This window comes from Lethenteron reissneri, chromosome 25 (genome assembly GCF_015708825.2).
Source record: "Lethenteron reissneri isolate LAM-NWPU_2019-01 chromosome 25, ASM1570882v1, whole genome shotgun sequence".
NCBI classification, from domain to species: Eukaryota; Metazoa; Chordata; class Hyperoartia; order Petromyzontiformes; family Petromyzontidae; genus Lethenteron; species Lethenteron reissneri.
The window spans coordinates 4,176,595-4,204,056 of NC_083803.1; the positions used below are offsets into that span (position 1 = coordinate 4,176,595).

A 27,462-nucleotide genomic window follows, 5' to 3' on the forward strand; every position below is an offset into this window, starting at 1 on the left:
TCACGCTCAGCCGGACTCATCCGACGCGAGTTCAAACGGATAGGGGCAGCGTCCCCCGTGTCGATATGATGAGAGAGAAGCGAGGTGCGTCCCAAGTCCAAATCGTCCGAGCTAAACACATCGGAATAGCTCGATAATAATTTATGAATCGCACAACGCTGCTCGGTGGAAAGGGCCGAATTTTCCCCACATAATTCGGCGATCCAACGATCATCAACCCCTCCATCGTGTGAAACACCACCCACAAGCCCCCCGTCCGGCAGGTCACTCTGAGCCGTAAACGCCGTAGTGGCATGTGCCACAACGGTACCAGCCGGCACACACACGCTTTCAGCACTCGCATTTAACACCTGCAAAAACGGGCGCTGATCTGGACGGACAATAGTTTGCGCCCCTACCAGCGCTAAGCCGCCCGTAACCGCGGCGGACGGCGACAGCAAAATCCCAAAAGCACCCTGCCGACCCGGAACCGGCTTCCGGTATCGTAAGGGAATGAGCATCTGAGAGCCAGGTGGAATATCAACCGAAACTTCCGATAGCGCCTGCACCTGGGCGACAGGAGCCGGTCGCCCCCAGGCGGACTGTAACAATTCCAATTTCCGGCCCCCCGGTAGTTCTATGCAATTTTCATTGATTCTAATTAGAATGGGCATCTTAGCCAAAAAATCCGTACCCAACAGGCAAGGAACCGCCAGGGACCTCGAAATCAACACAACGCCCGAGGCCGAGACACCCCCGATAGAAATGTTAGCGTCCACCTGTCCCACGATGCCCATACTACCCCCGTTCGCAGCGATGCAGGAAGCGTAAGCCGGCCTCACGGCCCCCGGTGGGATGTTCAAAAGATGGAATATCACATCCGAAATAATGGTCGCGGACGCACCGGAATCCACCAAAATACGTACGTCCACCCCTTGGATGGACCCAGGTACGGTGGACGAACCGGTAGCGGCCGCGACAACCCGCCGAGCCAGCTTACGCCACTGCGTTATCGAGCGACAAGGCTCAGATACTGGCCTCCCGTATTTTACAACATCCGCGTCGCATAACAACGGCGATGAGTGAGGTGTCAGGCCTTGCCGGGTGTCTGGTGCGCACCGACTTGCCTGTGCCGGAGGGTCTTTCTTTGGGGCGTCCGCTGTCGAGGCCTCCTGCTGGGGCGGCCCCGGAACCCGGGCCCAGCAGTCCCTGGCATAGTGGCCCCGACGGCCGCAGCGGAAGCAGTCGACGTCGGGGCGGCGCGCAGCGGGCACCCCGTCCCGACGCGGCCGCGCCGGCGGCGGAGCCCGCGGCCCTGGCCCGCTTCGAGCCGGCCACGGAGTGGAGGCGGCCGACAACTCCTTTGGGCCGGTCGCATCCGGCACGTACACGGCCTTCGTAGGGTCCCACCCTACGGCCCCCCCATCGACGACAGGACCGCCCGTCCACGCCGTCACCTGTTTCCAGCGGCGGAGATTGAACTGGGCGTCCAAACACTTGGCCGCGGTCCGGGACGTGAGTTTTTCGTGACCGCACGCCGGCATAGGAATGCCGAGATCTCGGGACAACTCCAACATCTTCCCCAAGATGAGTGGTTCCAGCAGGTCAGGCTCCGTCTCCGGGTAAGCGGCCATAGCGAGTTCCAACACGGCGCCCCTGTACGCTACAGGTGACTCCTCAGGTGCGCGTTGCCGCTGCACGAATCGGCGATGGGCGTCATCCGGTGGCTCGTACGCGTCCGCCATTTCCTCGAACACCCCTCGCAGAGTTTTCTTCTTCGCAGCTTTTATAGAGCGAAAAAAACGAACGGACTCATCATCAAGAAGAGTCGGGAGCACCTCCAGTGCCTCAGCGTCCGTCCACCTTGCCGTACGTACCGCCGCCAAAAATCTGCAGGCGAACGCACTCCAATCGCCCCCGATGGAGAACTCTTTGACGGTTGTAAGGTGACGACTGCGACTCCTTGGCTTGCTTCCGTCCGTCGCTGACTCTTCCGGCGGTAAGTTCAGCAAGGCGTTGCAACGCTGTGTCGCCAAAATGGCGGACGATCCTCGCGGCGGCCCCAAAATGGCGGCTTCCCGCCTTCCGTGGTGCGCCACGCCCAAGATGGCGTCTTCACGCCGCGTGGCCGATGGCGGCGCCATCGAAGACGACCCGGGCTCCTGCCGATCACCACCATCACCTTCCAACGCCGCCCTTGGCGTGACAAGGTCACACAACTCTGTGATGACGGTTTTTAGGGTTGCCAGTTGCTCCGCCATCCGGGTCCATCTTAAATCTTCGTCCTTCAACGCAGATGGGTCGGACGAAGGGGCCACCTCCTCGACGCCCGGGCCCCCACGGATCTCTCCCTCCGCCGAAGTGAAGCCGACCGCAGGAGGAAGATCGTCGTCGTCCGAAGATGAAGCCGACGCCGGGGATGGAATATTCTTTTTCCTCAGTTGTTTCGCCATGCCGTTTCACTTCTGACTCCAGTGTAATAAAAGGACTCGGACACTTCCTTCTGTCTTCGTGTCTTTTATTGGGTTCTCGTCTTCACCCACACGGCACTCTGTTATAACTCTGTATTTGTAGCCCCCGGCTATTCACTGCTATTATAGCTTCTTCTTCCCTCTGACTCTCTGCTTCATCTACTGTAACCTCCTCCCTGCAGACTCGCTGCTACCTCTATGCAGACTCCCGCTGCTACCCCTATGTGCAGACCCTCTGGCTGCTACCGTATGCAGACCCGCTGCTGACTCTGTATGCAGCCCCGCTGCTGACTCTCTGTGCAGCCCCGCTGCTGACTGCAGCCTCCTCGCTGCTTCGGGTCGGTCACCGCTGGCCAACGGTGCCGATCCTCGCTCCCCCGTGTTCGTGGCGATCTCGCCACCCTCCGCTTCGCCCTTCGTGGCCTCTCTCTGTTCCTGGTTCCCCGTCACTCCCGTCCTCTTCCGGTTCCCCTCCTTCTATAGCCTAACCCCTCACCCCCCCACGTGACCTAACTCCTCCCCTCCTGACGTCACCTCCGGAGGGCCGTTTACGCCCGCATTACACAAGCGTGAAGGGATAGCAGCGCCTAGAGCAGTTAGGCTCAGATAAGAGGCTTTAATGGTGGCCGCCCTGTGCGTTGAAGTGTGCCCCCCGGGGCTGCCGGCCTTCAGCTCCGTGTGAGCACACTGGCCATGGTGAGTGGGCGGCTCGGAGACTCTGAGCGTAGAGACCTTACCTCCTGGCGACGTCCACGGGCTGTCGCAACACACTATTTGCCGCAGCGGCAGCGTCCACAAATTCACGGTTCGTGAGCTAAGGCCAAGGGTCCATAATCCAAGGCAAGCAACTCCACCCCCGTCTTTTTTTGTGTTGTGCGCCAAATTCAGGAGCGTGCAGAGAGATAGTAAACTTAATAATAATAATATATTATTATAATAACCTCGACAAAGGCAGAGGTTGCGCAACGTGCATGATCGCTGGTGCGTATAAACGGAGGCGTGTACAGGTCCAGCCATGCATATGGAAGCACACTGAAATTTGTGTCTGTAAATGTGTAAAGAAAAAAAGCTACCGGTAGATTTTTTCCCAAACACCCACAGTAGACACTTCTTACCATTAAAAAAGGGCTTCTTAGCCCAACAGGCCTTACCTAAACTCATCTGATGGACTGACTGCTGGATAACAATATTGGGCCCATCGTAAAAGCAGCGCCTGCATGGAATTATTTGGCAAACGTATGTGGAGATGATGGTCGCTTCACATTTACATGCACAATTAAATTCCGCACACAAACGATGGCAGCACGGTATACGAGTGTGATTTCATCTCTTTTGCCATTTCCCCCCCCCTGGTCTTATTCCAATTGCGCTTTGGTGTCACGTCATGACGCAAACAGGGCACACGAGATGCGAAGGTCCGTCCACAGTGGGAAATACCACCGTGGCCTTTTTGTGCACACACCAGGCGACAAATTCGCACATGCAGTCAAATGACATTTATGAAATTTTCAGATTTTAAATACGGTCAAATTAAGTAAAATACAATTGGAGAGGGTTTTTTTTGCAGCTCGTGGTGACAGGGCTGAGACCATAAATCCATACCGCTGGAGAATCCAGTTTAATCATGGACCAGATTTTAAACCCAGATTTTTGCCGGGAATCTTAGCAATGCCATCCTAGAGCTCTGACCTCTGCGCCACTCAATACCTCACAGAAAATAAATGTAGAAAGGAGCATATATTGATATTGCACTGAGAGTATTCATTTAATTTTTAATCGTGATTACTGTACATCGATGTAGCAACTAGAAGCACTACTTTAGCTTGCGCGAGAAGTCTTCCTGTTCTTTGGAAACGGTGTGGGATTTTCAGGATTTTGAATGGAACATTTTAAAGTCCAAGCATGCCGGGCAGCACTCGGGAACGTGTAACATGGAAAAAGTGAGCACTTATCGGCAAAGACTGTACGCAACTGCACAGGTGGCTAAGCGCTTGCAACAGGAAAGATGGACACACATCGCTGGCCACACTCAAACCAAAGTGCAGCTGACCCCTGGCCGACCTTATTTTCACCATTAGCGCATCCAACACGGAATTGCTCAAAGCTGCACGATTCACAGAGCACTGCACCATCTGTTTATGTCTTGCTTGATTCACGATGTCATGCAATTTAAGCGCACACACCTGCGGTGGCTACTTCAAAAGGTCAATCGGCTGCTGGAAGGTTGTCCAAACGCCAGCACAACCAATGCATTGTTTTTTTTTGTTTTCGCGGCAGTGCTGTGCACAATGGCGCATCGCGTTTTAATTAAAGAACACCGCGGGTTGTTTCAGTTTGTGGCTATGTTTAGTAAGCGCCATTCACAGGCGGTGTCTGCAACAGGGGTTAGATCAGGCCATCTGCACGTGCCGCTCTTCACGCTGGCAAGGTCTGCTCACCAGTGCAAAGTATCGCACGAAACACAATCGCAGATCCTAAGTTCTACAAAAATGTGTTGTGTACATGGTCCTTTTTGCACAACAGTATTGAATCGAGCATTAATTAGGTAGTCTACAATGTGTTCCTATATCTCTAAATACGGGTTATTTACATTCGAAGGCTCTAAGGATTAATACAAAGAACATTGGACACAAAGACACACATACACATGGCACCAAACTTAGATTTGGGTTCAATCATAAAATTAAATACCTCTTCATTTCCTCTCTCTTTGCGCATCGCATTCGTTCATTTTCGGGGCACCGAGAGAATTTGGCATCGTTGTGATTTTAATTGTGAATGAAACGTGCGGACTGCCACTGCACAGGTGACGACGTCGGGGACAGACATAGGAGATATAACATCGCGCTTGGAAACGGCAATTGATTTAAGTGTAAGCGGTTCACGTAATCGGTCGTCGCGAGCGTGGACGAGCAAAAGCCCCGGGGCGGCTCGTTACCTGGCCAGCGCGTGCAGCTGCCGAGTGGATGAGCGGGAGGAGTCGTCTCTCCCCAACGCGGCCAGGGCCCTGGACGGCCCTGAACGCAACCGCCTGGGCTCCCCGTGCTGCCCACGCACAAGACGCCAACGGGAGAAAAACAAAGGCAGCAGCAGCAGCGGTTGGTATTCAATGTAGCAGACCTCAATGTCGAAATTTACCATAATAAACCTCAGAAACCAAGGCAACGTGTCTTCCTGCTCTAAAAAGGCGGAGGGGGCAATGCTCCGTACCGTTGGTGACTCTGAGACAGCAAGAGAGATTCAAAATAATGGTGGCACTTTTTTAATGGAACCATGGAACAGTCAATAATTACTTCTCATAATGTGCTACATATTTTGGCAACTCAGGAGTAACACTGGGCTGCATTGGCTCCTGTTCAGGGTTTGACCTCGCGACATTCCGAGTGCGGGTCCAAGGACATGACGCAGCGCCGCTTGGCCAAATTCGAATAAATATTTTTTTAAACCTGTGTGGGATATACCCGTCTCTCTCTCCCCGCCAACTTTCTTTGAAAAAAAATATCTACGTTAAGGTCAATATGGAAGCAGATGACAGTCGTTGCACTATATTTAAACACACCTTATGCCTTCATGTTAACCCTGCGTAATATTCCCGGAAGTCATTACAATAATTGCCCTCCTTGAAGGCACTGTGCCAAGATTAATATCATTGCCTTGTTTCTGCATGGTTGGCCTTCACGTCATCAGCTATTCCTTTTACTGTAAGTGATGGGCTTGCGGTGTGTTGCCCTCTGTACTGACGCAGATCTTGGAAACGTGTGTGTTCAAGCCCATACGGATAGGGCACACAAAAATAAACCCATTAAAAACGAACATTTTTACCATGTAGTTCGGTATTTACAACAACTACAAAAATTATCTTAAAAGTAAGCTGTTTCCACTGGAAACAATTCATAGCAATTTAACGTGCAGAGAAAATCAAACAGATGATCGCAGCAATTGTTTGATGTCGGGAGTCCAAAGAAAGCTTTCAGTAATATTACGATAGGACGCGTTTAATTTCTAAGGCATTTTAACGTGTCCTGTGTCATGTCAGCACCAGCATTTGGGACAGTGACATCATCGTGTATGAGCGGTACCATCTGCCTAGATAGCACTGCCTTTTTAAAACGTTATTTAATGCTTTAAAACGCTTTATGGCTAACTCTTATCAGGGTTGCAGGGACTCTTGTTGAAAACATACATATGTAATGAGAGAGCGCCATCCAGGGGGTGCCAGAGGGTAATGGGCACAGTCACCATTACGTCATCAGCATCCACTCCTGATGGGGGATATGATCTGGGCCGGAGAGGACGGGCGGGGTTGCTGAGAGAGGTTCGGGAACTATCGAGAAGGTTCCCCGAGGGGGCGTGGCGAGAGGCGGGGCTTAGCTCCGCCGAGTAGGATATAAGGGACATCAGGGGACGACTCGTGGTCGGTGTGGGAAGCCTGGGTTCCGGACCGCGTCGCTGCTCATCTCCTCCTCGCCACGGGCCACGTCGCGGATCCTCCCTCGGAGCTCACCTCCGCTTCCAGTGCGCCGTTAGCCAGCGGCGAGGCCGGGTTCCCCGGCTCTGGTGACACCCGCCATCGCGCACACGGAGGCGGTGTCTGCCATTGCGCGCGCGGAGGAGACGTCCGCCATTACGCGCCACGCGGCAGGATGCTGCCATCTTGGACAGTGCGGCGAAGGCGGGTGGGGAGCCGCCATTTCCAACGAGCCGCGTGCTGGGAAGGGTGCGGCAGCCGCTGCTGTCGTACGGAGCAGTACCGATCGCGGCCAGTCGACCTCCCCACGTTAAATAATTAATCGCGGCAGGCGGCGACTGGAACGCCTTCACCTGGAGGTTGGAGGCGGCGTTCCGGTCAGTCCATTGGACAAAGGAAGAGGCACTGGTTGCTCTACCGATTGTGCTGGACGACGACGCTCTGACAGTCTTCAGGCCCATTCCCCCGGAAAAAAGGTCAACATTACAGGGTGCATATGCCGAGATGGCGGAAGTTTATGAACCACCTTCAGACACACGGAGGAAATTTATACAGCATAAGCGGGGCAGTTCGGAATCTCCCTTGGCCTACCGTAGTGCTTTGATAGTGTTGGCTGTGGACGCCTGCCCCGAGGCCCTCAGCTTGCTCGTCATGGACCGTATGTTGGCACTGGGAAGGGACATGGGGGTTATCCTTCCTGCATGCGGCCACGAAACGCAATTATCCAGATGGGCTGCCAGGTGCTTTCACGCGCACGAAAATCTGCAGTGCTGGTCACAAATGGCGGCGTGGACGGGTGACCCGAATCATGGCGGGGAACCACAGGGTTGGTCACGAACTAAGGTTGTCGATATTCTGCCTCAGGAAGAGTCTTCGGACGGTGATCTGGCCGCTGCAGCTTATCGATGGGATCGGAGACGGGGCAATGCTTCTCGTCGCCGGGGGACCGACGGACCATGTCTTCGTGAAGACCGGGGGGCTCTGAGGCCGGCCGTCACTTGCTACCGATGCGGCCGGCTGGGTCACTTCACGAGGGAATGCCGGAGTCATCCTCGTTCTCCATCTTCGACTGCTGGTCCGACTCCTGCTGCCCCTCCGACGGCTCATCCTCCGAACCCGCAGGCGAGTCGGTACACGTCGGACACACGGCCCATTTTGCAACCTCATGCATCTCGAGTCACGGTGCCTGTTCGCTCACAGCGGGATTTGATTGTTGGGACTGGTCATTCGGGTTCGGTTACACAGAATTGGCCCAATTCGCTCACACAATGGAAGAAATTGGTGTGTTGTGTGGTCGCGGCGGCTGCGGGATCCTTGTCGGTGCCCGGTTCAATACAGGGTGTGAGCGTTTGTATCTTGGTGGACACGGGGCTTCCGCTACTATAATTTTGGATGTCATTTTTCAATTGTTGTCTATTCCCGTTGCTCAAATACGGCCAGTCATTGATGCTTGTGTGGCGGCTAATGGGGTAGCATGGGCGTCATTGGCCAGGTGGATGCCCTCGTTGTCATCGGTGATGTTGCCGTATCGGGTCCGGTTTTGATCTCGAGGTCGTTGGCTGTGCCCTGTTTGCTGGGAACTGATTTTATTCGTCGCATGCCTGTTAAGATCCTGGTCGATCAGGGTTGCTTGGAGATGCCTTCAAGTCGCAAATTGTCCTTTTTGCCCTCTCCATTGCTGTGTTCAACACCGAGCGCTGCAGTTCAGGCCCTCATTGATGTCAAGGTGGAGATTCCTCCGGGATCTCAGATGCTTGTGCCATTACGCTATCGCAAGGGGATCGGACATGTTGTTTCGGCGGCTGGAGTCCTTCTGACCCCGTCTAATGCTGTGACCCGAGGGTTGGCGCTTGTTGGCACGCAAACAATTGTTCGATCCAAGCAAGCCCCCTTCTTATAGGTACTCAACGGGGAGTCGGACGCTGTTATAGTTCCTGCTAGTACGGTGCTGGCTCATGCCACCACCATGTTTTTGGACCACGATGAGGTTCAGCCGCAGCGGTTGGTATGGGCGGTTCAGCCTTGCCGTGAGACGGATGAGCGATGGGTTGCAGTGTTGTGTGGGGAAAATGCATCCTTGTCCTCCGAACAACGGGGTAAAGTGCGCTCCCTGCTATGCAAATATTTGGACGTATTTAGTAAGGATGAATTCGATCTGGGTTGTACGAGCTCGTTATCCCACCGCGTGCAACGTGCGGTCAACGACATGCTGGCCGCCGATATTATCTCCCCTTCAAATAGCCTTCGGGGCACGCCTGTTGTACTCGTCAAAAAGAAGGACGGTAGCCTCAGATTTTGTGTTGATTTTCGCAAGTTGAATAAAGTTTCGGTGGTCGACGCGTATCCACTTCCGCGGATGGATGACTCTCTCGATGCCTTGTCCGGCGCAAAATATGTTTTCACCCTTGATCTATCTTCGGGGTTTTGGCAGCTACCCCTGGACGAGTCGTCGAAGCCAAAAACCGCGTTTCGCACGCCTCAAGGTCTCTTTCAGTTCAATTACCTTCCGATGGGCTTGAATTCGGCTCCGGCCACCTTTCAGCGGTTGATGGAGCTTGTTTTGGCCGGCTTACAGTGGGAAACGTGTCTCATTTACTTAGACGACGTTATTGTTTTTAGTCGCACTTTTGACCAACATCTGCAGCGACAGCGCTCCGCTCTTCGATAGAATAAGCTCCGCTAATTCTAGACTTGAAGCTTTCGTGACTGCAAGGAATCATATTCTTAGGTGTTTTTGGTAAAGTCACGTAGGTAAAACATCAAAATTAATAAAATAATAAAATTAAAATAAAGATCACGACGTTTCGGAGGCAACACAAGTCTCCGTCATCAGGTGGGACAGTCACAGCCAGATCAGCTGCATCAAGTGAGGCAATGATTCAAGATGTAATCCCTTAAAAGCGAGATGCAAAGTTTGGCCATTTATAGAATTCAAAATTAATTATATGCCATTTATATAAATAACTTGCATAAATCTTGCAATATTTACACTTTCAGTTAGTATCACGAATAACATTATTGAGATGTACTTGAATATATATTGTGGTACCAGTGAAGATGCACTCATGATGTTTTGTCTTCGTGGTGGACAATTGCGACTTAAGAGGTGAACATAAGCTATTGTGGACATTGTGGTTGTGTAACTCGATGTGGCTCGGTGTGGCTCAGAGTGGCTCGGTGTGGCTTGTTGTAGCTCGGTGGTCAATATGAGCCTCTCCAGTTCGAGAGTGACGATGAGGCTGCTCCTGCTGTGTTGCCAAACAAGACCTCGGAAACAATGCAGAGTGGACGTTTCCTCTTTGCCAAAATTTTGCCATGCTTCCCTTCTTTGTTGTATTTGAACATTCATTAATTCTTTGATATAAATGAAAAACATATCGCCCACTGTTTTTAAATCCTTTATATTAAGTTCGCATGCTTGCTTGCGTGCTTGCTTGCTTACGACCGTGCAAATCTTTCGGTCGTTTTTTAACCCACTTCCCGTGATCCAATCGAGCTGACATTTTGCACACAGACTCGTTGTGCGAGACAATTAATGTTCGTGAATTTTTTTTTCCAAAATTTTACACTGTTTAGGGAAAACAAATTAAATATTTAATTACCAATTGCTCAATACTGGCAGACAATCATCTGACCCATAGGTGGCAGCCATCTCAAGCCAGAGGACGAGAGGACTCTAGCCGCCACGCATATAAAGGATTTAGAGTGAAAAACTTTGTTTTTACGGGTTATACTTATTTCACACGCTGGTGGCCTCCTTTGAGTTTTTACCCACCCAGCAGCATAGCAAGGGGCTGCTTGGTCCTGGCTTGCTTATCTGCCTCTGTCATCTACATTACAAAGGCTCAGTCCCAGCAGCTTTTTTAACCATCGCACAACAACTCCTCTCCCGCGGCCCATCCTGGCTCCTCCCCCCTTAACCAGTATATATAAGGTCGGGTTTCTTGGTACTTCTCTCTACTTGATACAGCAATTGTGCTGTGACGGTTCCACCTGAAGACGGAAGCTTGTGTTGCCTCCGAAACGTCGTGATTTATTATTTTATTTCTATATATTTTTCTATTATTTATTGTTATTTATTTTTATTATTTATTTTTTATCTACGTGACTTTACCGAAAAAAATCTAAGAGTATGAATCACATATTAATTCCACAGAATTAAAAGCCCTGGTAGAATCAAAATGTTTAATAACAATCATACAAAAAAATTACAAAATGTGTGCTTCTCCATTCTCCTATGGAGAAGCAAAATGCTCCTTCATGGAATAAAAAAAACTAAGTATTTTTTGCGCATAAAATACTAAATCGTGCACATGATATACTGAATCGTGAGCGGTTTAGAAAAAAAATCATTTCCATAAGGGAACTCCGTAGTTAAATTAAAGATCCAAAATGGTTCAATTCAGTCACTCATGGTTCATAGTAGGACAATGGCGAAAAGAAGCATGATGCCATTTTTTGGGTACAAAGGACTAAAATTTCACGGAGGAATAACTAATCCTGGAGGACGCGTTGGCTATTGTACGCTTGCCGAATGATGTATATTTAGTAGGTACTCCATGATTCATTATCCCTCCATGCTAAAAAAATGGCTGTTTGATATCTTTGTACTCATAAACTTTTCTCTCTATATTATCATATATGTTATCGTAACATGATAATAGTATACAAATGTAATACTGATATAAAAAAAAACATTTAATAAAAAAATGTGTGCGTTTTAAATTCTGTCGATTGATATGACAGGAACAATAGTACTTACGTTTTTTAAATTATTATTCGAAACTATCAAGCGTTTTTAATATAACGATTGCATTAAAATTGTATTTGCACTTCCTCTTCCTGACGAAGTATTATTCTTTATAATAGTGTGACGTAGTTTAACTTCCGGTTCTTAAGTTTAACATTAATATAATCTCTCCTAAAAATAAAAGGTGACCATGACAAATTTAAATAATCAAAAAGTTAATAATAATTATTAATCAAAATTAGTGTTGTTATAAAAATTATATTTAATTCAGTAGAACGTGTTGTTTGCATTTATTTAAAGTTGCGCATTTTGATGTGACGTCACATTTCTCAAACCCCCCCTCCTCCTCTCGTCACACATCGTCACAAATGTCTGACCCCCCTCCCCCCCTAGGTGCGTGACGTCATTTATGAACGGCCCCATACTTGCATGCACAAACAACAAAGACACATGCGCTTGCTGGCAGAGGTTCTTGAAAGCAAACAGCTGGTGTCACATGTACCATGCGCTTTGGGTAAGAAGCACACTAAAACAATGTTCCTATTACCTTGGACTATTACCTTTTTTCTATTACCTTTGCACCTCTGATTAGCACACGGTTGATTACGTAAGTTAAACACACACACGCGTGCACTACTTTTAAACGAACAAAAAACTTATTGGAAAAATCCCACCGAAAGTGCTTAACACGACTAGCAAATGGACCCGTGCCATTTGCTGAAAGGGTTTAATTTGGCTGATTGCTTGATTGTTTCCAACATCAAAGAAACAACGCGGCTGAATGGAACAAAATCCGGTGACCCGTTTCATCCTCCTGACCTGGAAATGAAGCGCAAATCGATTAGCCTTGGGAGAGCATTATACGAGAACAGCTCCAGGTCCTCGTAAACAGCATCGCATGCTCGCGAAAGGTTAACGTGATTACCAAGTCCAGCTTCCCACCCAGCCGCTACCCACGCTTGTATTTTAAACACAGCACCAACCCAACAATAACCATTAGTGAGTCTATATAGTGTGTGTGTGTGTATATGGCTTTGCAGTGTGTTTGCAATATTAACTACCAAAAATTATTATTTGAATTATTTATCAATGAGACACATTGAAAGTGGCAGATCAACGGAGACTGTGCAATAAAATATAATTATTCAGTGGAAAAATCCTTTAGAAAACCATTATCATTGCATATTTATTTACCAGTCTCACATTAGTAATCGCAAAGAGGGACTCGGTACTCAATTCAATGTCTTTATAATTCCAATAAATTCGGTGTATACAGGACTCTCACTCTCTGGCTCTGCATATAAATGATGGGTGAATAACACATTATGGAAGATAATGAAAAGGAAGTGCAATGCTAATTTAGTAGCTATTCCATCTGAGTCAGGTTTCATTAACCTGTAAAGAGTAAATATTCGGCAATTACAAAAACAAATTTCTTAAATAAAAGGCTACGTTGAATATTTTGTATTCTGAAATACAAAATATGTATGTTTTATTTCTTTAAAGGTGATGTTGAATTATGTTTTCTCTACTTATGATTATTTATGAATAATAGTGGTGTAAAAGTATGTTACCGTCTTTTTATGCTTTTATTTTGCTTACACATTGGAGTTTGTTTGCGGTTTCCTGGGATAATTGTAGGCCTCGACAAATACAGGGTGGATCGGTGGTGTAGTGGTTCACGCACTGCACTATAAACCCACTGACCTGAGTTTTTGTCAAAGCCAACACAAGGGTGAGTGAAGTGGTCGTGATCTCCCCCTCACCAAACCGCACTCACCATTGTGAGCAATTAAGGAATCCACTGCGGGATGAAAGCCTCCCCACGCAATATTGGTCATTAGGAGGCCTTCATCCAGCCATGAACTTGACAAAGGGCTAAAAATAGTTAGAAATAAAAATAATGATAATAGGTTTTTCCCTTTTTTTCTGGCAACAAAATAGGTGTTAAGATGTTAAAACACCAAACTGAAACCTTTTACAAGGAATCATGTCTGCATTAACCACAATGCTTGTGGTCAGAATGCAAACACCAGTCTCTGGTGTGGACCAATCAGTTTTAAGGACAATGCATATATTACCAGAGTATGTGTTTTTTATTTGTATTCTGACTACAAGCATTGTGGTTAATGCAGACATGATTCCTCGTAAAATGTTTCAGTTAATTGGTGTTTTGACATCGTAACACCTGTTTTGTTGCCAGAAAAAAGGGGAAACCTATTCTAATATTTTGGTACTGTCAAAGGAGGTCCCATGATGTAGAAATATATAGTTGACGTGACTTGACGGAGTCACAGCCCAGGAATGGAACGCGCCTCAGAGGACGTCCCACCGAGGATATGGAGCAATGAAATCAGCACTTTGTGCAGGTGCTAGGTGCTCATTACATCACAAAATTGTGAGAGATGGTGACAGCTTGGGGGGGGGGGGCTCTATCCAGCCGTGGAATGGCAAATGTTTTAAGACGGCCAGTGCGGGTTGGTGAGGGGCTGCTGGTCAGGACTGGATGTTTGCTGTGGCTGGCAATAAAACTCAGGTGACAACGATGAGTGCAGGTTATTAAAAAAACTAACCTAAGCTCAACTGGTTTGCAAATTCTTCCGTGTACAGCTGCAAACAGTTTTGTCTTTTTTACTTGGCATTGCAAAAGACTTTGGAGCCAAGAGATCGGAGAGGCAATTTCATGCAAACCGTTCACACTCGCACTGTGCCGAGGCCGGTGGATGCACGGTGTTTCCGACCCAAGGGATATCCTGCTGCTGCTGCCTTCATTTCCACACGGCAACATTTCTGGGCCGTGTGCTCCAAAGGTTAGGAAGAACACAGGCTGTGAGGTGAAGGCTCTGCCTTGAATGTTTATTCCCAACCTTCGTCACAGAGGCCCAAGGCGCACAGCCACGCATTTCGATGAATAACGCTGCGCGCCATGGGTTGTTTTCGCGGCTTTGTGCTGTACAGCTCTCCGATGTGTTGTACCGCGTGCTGGTATAAGGCATGATGGTCTGACGTTTCATGAACTGCATTCAGTGCCTGAACAAACTCGCAACACGTGGAGCAAAACTCCGGACGTCGTGCCGAATAACGCACGGACGTTACAGTCCTCAAAAACACGTCTGAGAGGTCCATGTCTTGCCTCACGGCAGATGTGGAGCGTACATTCACAGGAAGTTCCTGTTTTTGTTGCTAATTTTGGTCACGTGACCAGGAAGTGACGATGTTAGATTTTCAGTGAACCACGCGGGCATCTGCCATCTTACTGATAATTCAAGATGGCGGCACGCATCGCATCTTAGTGAGACCACAGCCGCACTTGTCCATTGTGGGAGCTTAAGAAGCATTGTCTGTAAGTTTGTTTATATTCCTATAATATTGGCAATGCTGTTGTAATGTTGAAATGACCGTTATAGCGATATAAATGCCTTTATGGTGCCGTTAAGTTGTTGTAGTAAATACGAGGCCTAGTTAGTAACGAAGCCTGCGACTTTCCTTATTGTGGATGTTACTTGTGATTTAGTAGGTCGAGTCAGACTTGTGCCTATGTTGCGATCCTGAGAGTAAAGATGACGAAGTATCTCATCCACAGTTTAGTGTTATGTGTAATAATGTACATTTGGGGTGCAGTGGGATGAATACACGATGTTCTTGTATGCAACGCACCGGCTTGTGCTCTTGTCTAGCTGTTCAGTGGTAATGTAGGGGCCTGGTCCGTCCAGGATCTATTGTTATCTAAGACAATGTTCTGATGTTGCGGTGTTCATTGTGTTGGTGTTTCCGGATTATAACAGATGCTGTATCTGTGTTTTCTCACCAGTTTTACCTTGTTACAATCAATAAATGACGATTGGAGTTGGACGTTCATCCTGGCTCCGAGGGCTTATTGAACGCAAGGTTATCTACTCGACTAGCGGTGCAACGCAGCGCACAGCGAGGCCGAGATACTCCATGATATATCTTTTTAAGTTTTAAAAACAGTGGGCGATATGTTTTTCATTTATATGAAAGAATTAATGAATGTTCAAATACAACAAAGAAGGGAAGCATGGCAAAATTTTGGCAAAGAGGAAACGTCCACTCTGCGTTGTTTCCGAGGTCTTGTTTGGCAACACAGCAGGAGCAGCCTCATCGTCACTCTCGAACTGGAGAGGCTCATATTGACCACCGAGCTACAACAAGCCACACCGAGCCACTCTGAGCCACACCGAGCCACATCGAGTTACACAACCACAATGTCCACAATAGCTTATGTTCACCTCTTAAGTCGCAATTGTCCACCACGAAGACAAAACATCATGAGTGCATCTTCACTGGTACCACAATAGATATTCAAGTACATCTCAATAATGTTATTCGTGATACTAACTGAAAGTGTAAATATTGCAAGATTTTATGCAAGTTGTTATTTATATAAATGGCATATAATTAATTTTGAATTCTATAAATGGCCAAACTTTGCATCTCTAGGCAAGGGGATGTCAACCCAAATACGGGTGCAATGCAAACGCAAACAATTAATGAACTACGACATTACACATTTTGCAGTAGATATGGCTTGACAAAAACACATATTTACTTAAAATAATTCGCAAGATCAAAAAAAGAAGTCAAGCAGAAGAAATGTAGTTTTTTCTCTCTTTCAAAACCAAACCGTGGATAATATAATCCATGACCATACTAAAATTTCAAAATAAAATCACCGTCACAAAAGCTCGAAATGTACGGTAAACATTGCGAGGTAAGAAAAACAATGCAATGGAAAGAACAACAGGAACAAACAAACAAAACCCCCACTGGACACAAACGCGTGCAAGAGCACGTTTAATTTCTGGCTCATTTTGACGTTTAGTGCGTCAGTCGGCGAGTAATTGGAGCCAAGGGCGGCTGGACACGCTGTGCCACTAACACGCGAGGACTCGGCAGGACGCGGGATTTTTGTTGTTCTGTGCACGGAGGCAAGAGCCACCGTGGCGGCTTAACGTGACCGAGCGATTCGATTTGCTCGCAAAGCCGAGTCGGCCTCGTTTATGTCACGACGGGCGCTGTCGGTCTAACCCATGCCGCCCAAGGGTGGTAACGGCAGCGCTCATACATTTGCAGATAGTGATGGTTAGAAGGCCCAGCGATTGTTAAACAACCTTCTGTTGTGCTGTGCCACGTCTGTGGATTGCCTTGCCCACCAGTGTTGTCCGCGATTCGGCGACCACGGCATGTGGCCAAAACCCGTCTCAACACGTGTTCATTCTTTCTCACTTTGGGCTCTCTTCATGCGCTCCCATACTTTTCAGTTATTCCTCCCCTTGTCAAACAATGTATCCATTTGTGTGTCCATTTATTTATATTTGTGATGTACATCGTTTTGAGTGCCTTGTAAGAAAGGTACTTTGTACATTGTTCACACACTCTTGAAATAGAATATATTAACGATTTTAAAAAGTCAAGTTACGGTATTAGTCGTGCAATGAAGCACTTAAAAGGTGGGTCACGTAAAGGCCACCATCTCTGACCCTGCTCGCCAAATGCTAGAATTCGATTATTATTGTTATCTGAACTGCTTGAATATTTTAAAATTAAAACAGAACGTGTTTCATCATACACACTTCAAATATAGTTTATCACAGTTGGCTGCGTACGGTGCGAAAGAAGTTTAACATACATACAAAGAAAACACCGTGTTCTCCTTATAAATGACAAGAATAAGAAATATACCCTCGTATATTTTTCGAAGTCTTCGATATCGTTTTTTTGTCTGATTGAGAATAATGAATGGCAATGCTCAACATTAACATATGCTCGTCTGCGAATGTTGCAACAACAACAAAAACGATTTGGACCAGTAAACGATTCACGGAAGCAAGGTGAATAAAATTCACCCTTGGAAAGTTGTTTGCGAGACTAAAGCGTCCGAGGATGGCTGTTTAAACAACCTTCCCACGAATGCCAGTGCATTTTTCCCTTGCGAATGAAATGCCCTGCTATTTCTGTTAATGCTATGCAGGCATTGATGTATGTAAATAACATGTGACCCCATTTCACCACCAGCATCTCACTGCACAGGATATACCCCCCCCCCCAATACATTATACATCACGCTACAAAACAGATCCTGCAGAAATGATTAAACTACAATTGAACAAAAAAAGAACACGTAAACAAACACATATCATCACACCACCTTGCCATGAGTGAGGCACACGTGAACTGAAATAGAATCATGTGCACCTTAATGGGAATGTAATATTGCACAAGACATTTTTAAGTACAATACTGCATTATACTGTACGCCTGGGATGGAATCGCCCGGAATATAATGCGCTCAATCTCATCACATCTTGGCAGCTAAAGCGGGATTGAGCTCGGAAGGCGCTTAGGTGGGCGACCACCATGCATCACAGGTGTTGCAGGCTGCTTCGGGGCGACGTCGTCAGCAGAGGGCATTGCGGGAAGATCAAGTGTTATACTGTACGTCTATGCTCCGACGTTTATGCCTCCCCAGCATTCACAAACCCGCACTGCCCAGCGAGGTGAAGCGCACGGTTCAATACCCGCCTCCCCCCCACGACCCACGCGGCGTGGGTAAGACCTTCATCCAGCAGTGGATTGACAAGAGGTAGCCGAATAAAAGACGCCGCCAGACGAGGAGGCATCAACCTACGACAAGAATCGTCGATGCTGAGCTGAGCTGAGCGAGCGCGGTTGCTCTGCGTTTGCGCCTCTTCTCGAAATGCCCCGGGGCTGTCAGATCTCAACCACCGCGCCACCCGTCATCTCCCGGTGGCAGTCGCCGGCAGGGTTCAACCCTCCCGGGTCACTGCCCCGCGCGAACCTTGCACAGGCGTCGTGCTGCGGACTGCGCCTCATGCAATTCTAATAGCAGCAATTGTGAGCCGAAAATGCTAAAAAAAAATTGCTTCGTGTGAAAGGTGGCATTATGAGGTCGATTATATTCGAAACCCCAAAAAATTGCTAAATTGCTTTGAGCAATTTTTGCATTTTTTAAACGGCTGCAATTAATAGTGGCGGAAGTAGACCTGCACGGGGAGAGAGACAACAAGGCTATTGACCTCACGCATGCAGTGGAAAACGATGATTCCCGTGTTAGCAATGGACACGCTTTAACCCTGCAGCAGCAGCAGCAGCCTGGCTTCTGTCGGCTGTCACTGCCGAGGCAGTAATCGGCAATGGCTCCCTCCGATTAGCGCCGCAACCTCCGATTAGTGCGGTTGGCTGTGCACGGTGCGAAAGAAGTTCAACGTATATACATATAACCATCGTTTCGTGGGGATAAAAACTAAAGCTGTTGCAAGGGAGGAATTATAAAATATGTTTCTTGTTCAATGTGAACAATGTCCTCTCGGTCATGTCATTGCCATTCATTATATAAGGGTTTTCGCGGTTGTTCTATATGCCGAGAAAAACGTCAGATGTATTCAATCTAGATTTGAAGCTCGGTAAAGTCACGTAGGAATAAAATAAATCACGACGTTTCGGGCGCAACACAAGCGTCAGTGTGCTGAGGCAGACTGTTCTAAAAGGTTTTAGAACAGTCTGCCTCAGCAGCAGACCATGCTTTCCCACCTAATGACGGACGCTTGTGTTGCACCCGAAACGTCGTGGTTTATTTTTTTATCTTACACCTACGTGACTTTACCGAAAGAACCAAAGAGTATCAGACGTATTTATTAAGAAAATATGCGATACAACCAGAAAACATGGGAGAGAAAAGAAAAATCTGCTTTTATTTTATTTAACGAATGTTTTATACATTTTTATTGTCTAGCATATTATGTGTGAGTGGCATTTTTTATTGTCTAGCATATTATGTGTGAGTGGCATTTTTTTTATTGTCTAGCATATTATGTGTGAGTAGCATTGGAAAACGTGACACACCAGGGCCATGACACACAACCACGGCAATCCCACCACAAATGGAAAAGTGACCCACGTACTACTATCATGTTGCACTTCTACATTGCTTTGCGGATGAACACATTTACGAATGCAAAAACTCGGTTTCCACTGGACACGAACACACGTGGTATTGAGACCACATGTCTTTGTGTAAAAAAAAAAACCATTAACTCACGTAATGGTGTTCTCACCTCAGAGAACACATTGATACAATGAACGGAATGTTCTCCCACTGAGGGTGCAGGCTTCACCGAACAATCGCGGCACGCCTTGTAAAACCAGGCCACACGTACGGTGTCATCTGAACAGCTCCGCCGCAGCTCCAAGCGGTGTTATGTAAACACATCCCGTGCGCGACACGAAGGAGTGGGGGGGGGGTACGCTGCTCTCATAGCAACACCCTCCCATCCCAGGAGGAACTGCCCTGCACTCCCGACACGAAGCAGAGACCCGAGAAGGGTCATGTATGTCAGTGGCCAGTGGGGTGTATTCACAAGAACGGCCACTGGCGTTTCAAGGAGGCGTCATGATGTCAAACAATATTGACATCACCGGGTTGCATCAACAGTGACGGATGATTGCGGCTGCAAGCGCTCGACATCAGAACTACTGCTGCTACTCACATCGCCTTACATCAGCCGTGTCTGTCTGGGACAGTGATTCGGCAATATCTATATATCCGCGCCTGGAACACCGCATCATCCATCATGCCTCTCTCACTGTGGCTGTGTTTACTAGTCACGCGGCTCCTGCCAGTTCATCAACGAACGGGAAAATAATGAGGTTAGAAATTAAACCCTGGCTATGAATGCGGTCACTACTGCTAATGATAGCAAATTTTATCAGCCAATTAATGTCTGAGGAGTCTACCAAAGCCTGACAAGCAGGTTCCTTGGTAAAACATTTCAAAGATAATGAACACAACTGATAACTGCTTTGCAAAATAATGAATTTTATCGATTAAATGACTCGTCTTCGCCGAATGCCCTGGTCGCTTCGCGTCCACACGCGCTGGAAGAGCAAAATCCCCCAAGAGGCGGCAGGAGGAACGCGATTGATCCGCCGCTCGGTGCGCATGAATTACTCTGACTCCTTCTGTGAAATGTGTCTGGCCAAATTATAGATCAATTTAACGGCGTGCTGCATCAAAAAAAAAACAACCAAAAACAAAAACGACCCTTTCGCCAATATCAAATGATACTTGCCGAGAAGACCTCGCATTTTTTCCAGGGCTAATTTTAAACGTTTTTTTCACCCCCCCCCCCCCCAAGCTTTCCTATCGACGCCGATGTGGCTGGAGTGGAGCGGTCATTCCCACACCGAGCGCACGTGCCTGCACGACTCTCATTGGCGCTAACATCTTACATTATACATGACACAACTCCACATTTCGCTGCCACCATACAGCCCGGTCCCGAGTCCATTTATATTCTTCCGACTTTGTTACAGCAACAACCCAATCTAACGGGCAAATACGTGGATTGATTCGCTCAGGCACAATTCACCTTTAAGGCATGGGGCAGGGCAGCAAGCCTGACGAACCGATACGGAGGCACTCTCTCGCTCGGACACCTTCACGAACTGAACGCGGCACAAGTGGTCAATGACGCCGAACGTGAACGCGCATCGAGGCCACAGAGGGACAGTTCGCCTGCTGCCCCGTGTCTCCAGTTCCCTGGCGCAATAGAATAAATCACTTCTGCCCCACATTGTAAAGCCACGTCTATGAGTTCCTGCTCGTGCCGGGGGTCGTTGTTGGTATTTCACCACGATGGTCAAAACGGTTTGGCGAAATCCGTCGATCGCAAGCGACGTAGCCCCATGGCAGGGAACTGAACATAGGTGGCTGGCTTCGCAGGGCAGCGCGCAAACCCACTGCGCCCCAAAAGCCCTCTGCCCGATAAAAAAATAAAAATAAAATTCATCTCGATTTGATTTGTTTGACAAGAGCTCCTCTTGTTGCCCCGGTTTTAGGCTCGCTCGGCTCAAGCGTCTCTCGGCGAGCACTATGAATCCTAAGTAACAATAAACAGATGCAATAAATATAAAGCATGCGCAAGGGATCGGCCTCCTCGGGGCAAGCTCCATGGCAACCCGCCCGGCGCCCCCCGTGGCCGCCGGCGCCCCGACGGGCTCCGATGTCCCCACACCCGTGCGCGGCGCGCCACGCACGTACGCACCATTAATCCATCCACCTCGGTGGCTTTCCACCATGGCCACCGCTCGTGCGCCCACCACTATAAACAATTAGCCGCAGAGCTGCGAGCGAGCGGGCGCGATGGGCTTTGACGCAGATGTTTTACGGCGACAACGAACATGGGAATACACGGAGCATCCGCATCCTCCTGGATCTGTCTGTGTGTTTGTGTGTGTGTGCGCGCGAGTGTGACTGGTGGGGAGCGGTGGTGTGGTGGTTATGCGCGCTGCGCTATGGAACCCGGCCACCCAAGTTCGATTCCCGCTCACGGCCAACCCCAGTGACGAGTATTTGAACCGGTCCTGGGTCTCCCCGAGGTCAACTCCGCATTGATGTGGTTTGTAAAATTTGGCACTAGGGAGAGAAAGGCGGCCGGGCGAGGTGCTGGCCACCCATCCCCTCGTATGCTGTGCGAACCTTCATAGCTGTTCACTAACAGCACTTGTCCCAAAAGTCTCTTGAGGCTATAAGGGAGATCTTTGTCTTGTGACTGGAGGTGCAGTGGTTTGCGGGGGGGGGGGGGGATGTTGTGGGTCACGCACTGCGCTACGACCCTGTCGACCCGAGTTCAATTCCAACTCACGGCCAACACCAGTGACGTTGATCTGAATTGGTCCTGGGTTTCCCCTAGGTCGATTCAGCCTCAAATGAATACCCAATGCGGCGTGTAAACATCGCCATTAGGGAGACAAAGGCGGCCGGGCGTGATGTCAGCCACATCACCGCCTCGTGTGCCCTACCACTCTTCGTAGGTGCTCACGAACAGCACTTGCCCCAACAGTCTGTTAAGGCTACGACGGGGCTTCTTTGTTTCTGCAGTGGTTCTCGCTACAAACTGGTCGTCCCGAGTTCAATTCCCAGCCACGGCTCACATCAGTGACGAGTGGTATCTGAACAAGTTCTTGGCCTTCCTCTCGGTCGACTGAAATGAGTACCAGATGTAGTATAAGCACTGCGGATACAAATATGGCCAAGCACGGTGTTGGCCATACCATCCGCTTTTCACGGTTCGGGATTAGATAGGTGCTCATTAACAGCATTTCTATAAAGGCTGTAAGGTGGGCCTTTCATCTTTGCCTTTGTGCGAGTATGCGCGACGTTGCATTCCGTAGATTCCCTTGAAAGCCTAAGACAATTCAGCATGCCACAGTGTCCATCCGTGACTTGAGACGGCGCATGGTACACACCTGCTACTGCACTCCAAAGCTCTTAATTGCCTGGCAGAATTACAAGAATATGATGAGACTGGAATTTGGAGAAGCACCGCACGGCGTCAAACATCAATATGTTTTTTATTTTATTTAGCCGGATAGAGCTGTGTGAGAAGACGTGCAAAAATGACGTTTGGGCTTAGGCGTAAAATGTTCCTACTAAACGTTGCCTGTGAGGATTAAATAAGGTACTGTAATGGGAAATATAAACTATTGTAAATTAAGATTACACTACTTTGTGTTGTAAGGGGAATTTTCTTAACTCAATTATAGTATCTGATGGTAACTTTGTACCTTGCAATGAAGGCGATGTGCCACCACATGAATAAAACACGAGGCGTTCTCCGGACGCTGTACGTCAAACCTCTTTCCATGGATTAGCTTATATAGTACTTTCCATTACTCAAAAAACAGATATGCTCGGCTTGATTAAGTAATTGTCATTTCAAGCGACTCCATGCCATGTGTGATCAAAAACACACATCCGTCTAATCAAACGTTTCATTATTACGTTCCCAATAAGGTTGCCTGCGCTGGGTTTTATGACCGAATTTTGTTTGAATATCAGCGCATTTAATATACTTTAACAAACATGGCACGGAGACCACGAATCGTGTGCGGACATGCGGCACACACAGAATGACCGTGTGACTCCAGGCCTACTCGGCGGTTCGCAAAGAGCCTGCTACACTAAAAGAAAAAAGTGGATTTCTTTGACACGGTTCGAATTGATTTAAACCCTCCATTATTCTGCCGGACTGCCATTAAAAGGAAATAAATATATATATAGCTACAAACGTCCTATTTGTACTCACACAGTTGCAGGAGGTACTGTTGCAATTTCATTGATCTTTTTTCAAATATATATTTCATAAAACTCCATTTGCAAATTGGTCCAGAAAACGCCATTAAACATATCAGAAGCCTCCTGGTCGAAAGGAGGCAGGTGAATAAGTGAAAGGTTACTATAAAAGTTATACATTATGGTAATGCCAAACACTCATTAATGGTATCAGCCAAACATCATAATGGAGGATCCTCCAGTAAAACAAATCTACAGATCCAGGGGTATATCCCTGACTAAATAATTGAAAAAGACAAGAAAAATGAGGGCAAGCACACTCGCCTATCAAGAGCTTTTATACGTTCCAGATAAACAATTTAACTCTTTATACACCGTTGTTCATCCAAGTGTATCGTCCCCACTGGCTGTAAGCACTCATGAATGATTTTTGCAACAATTATTGCCCCTTTAAAAGGTAAAGGTGCAGCCCTGCAATTGTATTTAATGATTATAAATGTGCAAGCATAGATTAAGTTTAACATAACTGCATGCACCCCATGTGTGCGTGCAATTTTTATGTGTGTGCGTCACACTTACACACATTATCATCGCTTAAATAAGATGCTTTAAAATACAGAAAGCCTAAACATAAAACAGATATGTTTATGGAATGGTGTGAGCTGGGGCATGAGCAAAGACAAGCTGCCTGGCATGACTGGCAAGGTGAAGAGGGCAAGTAATTTATTTCCGAGTGACGACCGGAGACAGCTCACCTTCACGACTTGCCCAGAGAAGCCACTTCTGACCTCAATTAGATTTAATGCCTCATTCCCGGCGTGCTGCAGGAGACGGAAAGGAAAACAAATGCACAAACGCACAAGCACAATTTAAGACCTTGACGTACGAACGCTCACTATTGTTTGACGGGCATTCCCAGCCAGGACAACAGCGCGACATCAAGTTTGCAGCACGCAGGTATGGCATTGTCATGAATTTTATTTGACGGTCCTTAAATATCAAAACATTTGCATTTCATTAGTGAGCCGAACAACGCTGCAAAATCCATTTGTGTCTTTCCCCAATTCATAAAATCAGTGACATTGACCCCGGCGCATGCATTGCCACATTTGTCTTGCGATGGTCATGTTTGCTAATTACCGTTGGGCCTTGGACACTGGCATTACTGTATTATCAATAGCGATAATTGCAGCAAACAGGCACCTGGCAAGTCGTCTCTATTTGAATTGTCTGCTTCTGATTGCTGTTTGCCCGCCTGCCTCGTTTGCTGGAAATATATATCTTCTGGCCAATCTATTTTCGCGTGCGTGCGTGCGCGTGTGTGTGTATGCACACGTCAACAGTTCGGAATGTCAATTTTCCAGGAGACGAAGCGACATTGCGGCTTCTGTGTCTGCATCTGGCGCTCGTCAAAAAAAGTCTCCCCCTTTACAAAATCAATAGACTTTTTTTACACTTTTGCCTTCCTATTGCAAGCCACGACAGCTTTAATGCACAGCGACATCATACTAATAACATTACGCAAAGTGCACACGCAAAAATGTTAGATTAACACACACCCATTATACATCGTACAAACCTAATGTGTAGAATACTAATGGCAGCAAATTGTTCGCCAAATATTTAATATGCACTCAATGAGCCGAGAACATTTATTGCGTTTAATAAAAAAAAAGGAAAACTAGGACATTATTTTATGCTCAAGAATATTAAAACATTGTCTTTTGGAACGAATTAAATGGGTTTATTTTTGCAACTTAATCTTTGTAAAGCCTGCCACCTAGTGTTCATTGACTCATTCTCAGGTAGATAAAACATCGATAATTTTAAAAGTTACCTTTATTACACAAAACAACTACAATGGGAATGCTGGTTTAATAAAGAATAACATTTTAACAGCCTCAGAATCACAAGTACAATGTTCTGTCAGTTTAACCAGGCAGTGGTGTAGTGTATGCAGATGCCTAGTCAGATGGGTATGGCATAACATTTTTTGCTATGCTCGATTGTACGTAGCCAACCGTGCTAATCGGAGGTGCAGATGAAGGACAACAAACTAAACCCAAAAAGCAGTTTAAAATAAATTATTTTTCAAATCTAGATTTAAAAGTGCATAGCTCCAGTGGCTTCTTCATTTCGGAAGAGCATTCCAGACGGCCGCAGAAGCGCATCTTAAAACGTGCAATGGGGTCACCATCTTTGTTCGATGGCTAGCCAAAAGCTGCTGCGAGGATGACCGGAGTTCACGTGATGGTTTATGCTCCTTTAAAAGATCAGCAAGGTGGTTCATTTGTGGCAAGCACTTTGTGTGTAATGACTTGCGACCTTATGAAGTATTCGTGAACGTTGTCGATAATTGACAATATACTAACTACTTAATTTCATTTTAACACGTAGGCTTTCGCGACCAATTTTATTCATTATAAAGGTTTTTGGGTTAGATCGCGTTATTTAATTTCATGTTGCCGAAAATGGAGGATACATTACATGTGTTCATTCAATAAATGATCGAATATCAAAAATGTTTACATAATCAAACATCATTCCACAGATGGTTTCTTTTCACTGGCGTGCGATTGGATGAGACATTATGAACATCAGTTGGAGTTGGTTCCAATGGGGGGAGGGGGGCCACTGGGCTTGGGTATTAAAGGGCAGTTTTCAAGCCAGACAGGGCAGTTGCTCCTCTACTGCCCACATCCATCATCCTTCTGCTCCAGCACCCGCAACTGTGGGCACGGCACCAGCTTAATAGCACGCTGTAAGTCTGCCAAATTATTTAATAGTTGTGGTGGGATAAATTGCCATAGTTGACCGTTTTTCTTTTTCCTGTGCCTTCATTTGTTAAACTGCAGATGGTGAACACAGGTGGAGAGGCGACTCGGCAAGGATCACGGGGCAGACACTTCCCGGAACCCCACAGCATCAGCTCGTAGGCGAAGGAGGTGCCACCGGGGATTTTGTGCCTCAGTGAGGGACCCCGTAGTCTTAAGCTGTGGTGGTGCTTTTTCTGCAATATTTTACTGTCTTTTCTTGGATTTTCTGTTTGCACTCAGTCACATATTCACTTTAAGATGTTTTTTTGTTCATGTTTTTAGTTTGTTGCGGTTGCACCCGATTCAAGAGCCGAATGGCTCACAGGGCTCTATACCTAATAAATGAACTTGAACTTGAAACTTGATAGCATGCCGAGCTGTGCACCCGGCGAGGTGAACATGTGTTTGCTGGATGCCTATTTGCTGGATATGTACGAGTTGAGTGTATGGAGGACAGGGTTGGTGTCGTGGATGCTGATGGTGGTTGTTGTTCTATTGCCATTGGGTTTTTTTCTAACTGGAGGGGTGATGCGTGGGACATCACACGAGGACCTGCGAGAGTGGGACTCAAACCCTGAAGTGTCTCTTCCAGTGCCGGTTGGTTGCCTCTCTACTGTTTAGCCATGGAGCTCACTCCGAGGTGTGAGCCCACCCCTGGCATGCGTGCCACTCGGGAAGCCAGCTTCTTTACACTTCGAATATCCGAATGTCATACCAGTGACCCAGATCCAAGCACAGCCACTGGGCTAACCACGGCTTAGTTTCAGCCGAAGCTGTCTCAGTGCTGAGATCTGGAAATTATTTCCCTGTCCCCCCCACCCCCACCCTTCCCTGCAATTCCCACTGTCAGGGGGCTGGACAGT

The 27,462-nt window shown here is 47.4% G+C and overlaps 1 protein-coding gene across 5 annotated transcripts in view; it reads right to left on the reverse strand.

The window, feature by feature from the left end:
* Positions 1–27,462, reverse strand: part of LOC133347052 (uncharacterized) — a 55,065-nt gene that overhangs the window by 23,223 nt on the left and 4,380 nt on the right. For all 5 annotated transcript variants that reach the window (XM_061558947.1, XM_061558948.1, XM_061558950.1 and 2 more), the window contains 2 exons: positions 24,539–24,604; positions 5,389–5,495 (listed from right to left, as the gene is read on the reverse strand). In XM_061558947.1, coding sequence (XP_061414931.1) covers positions 5,389–5,495; positions 24,539–24,604 — 173 coding nt within the window. The remainder of the gene's footprint in view (positions 1–5,388; positions 5,496–24,538; positions 24,605–27,462) is intronic.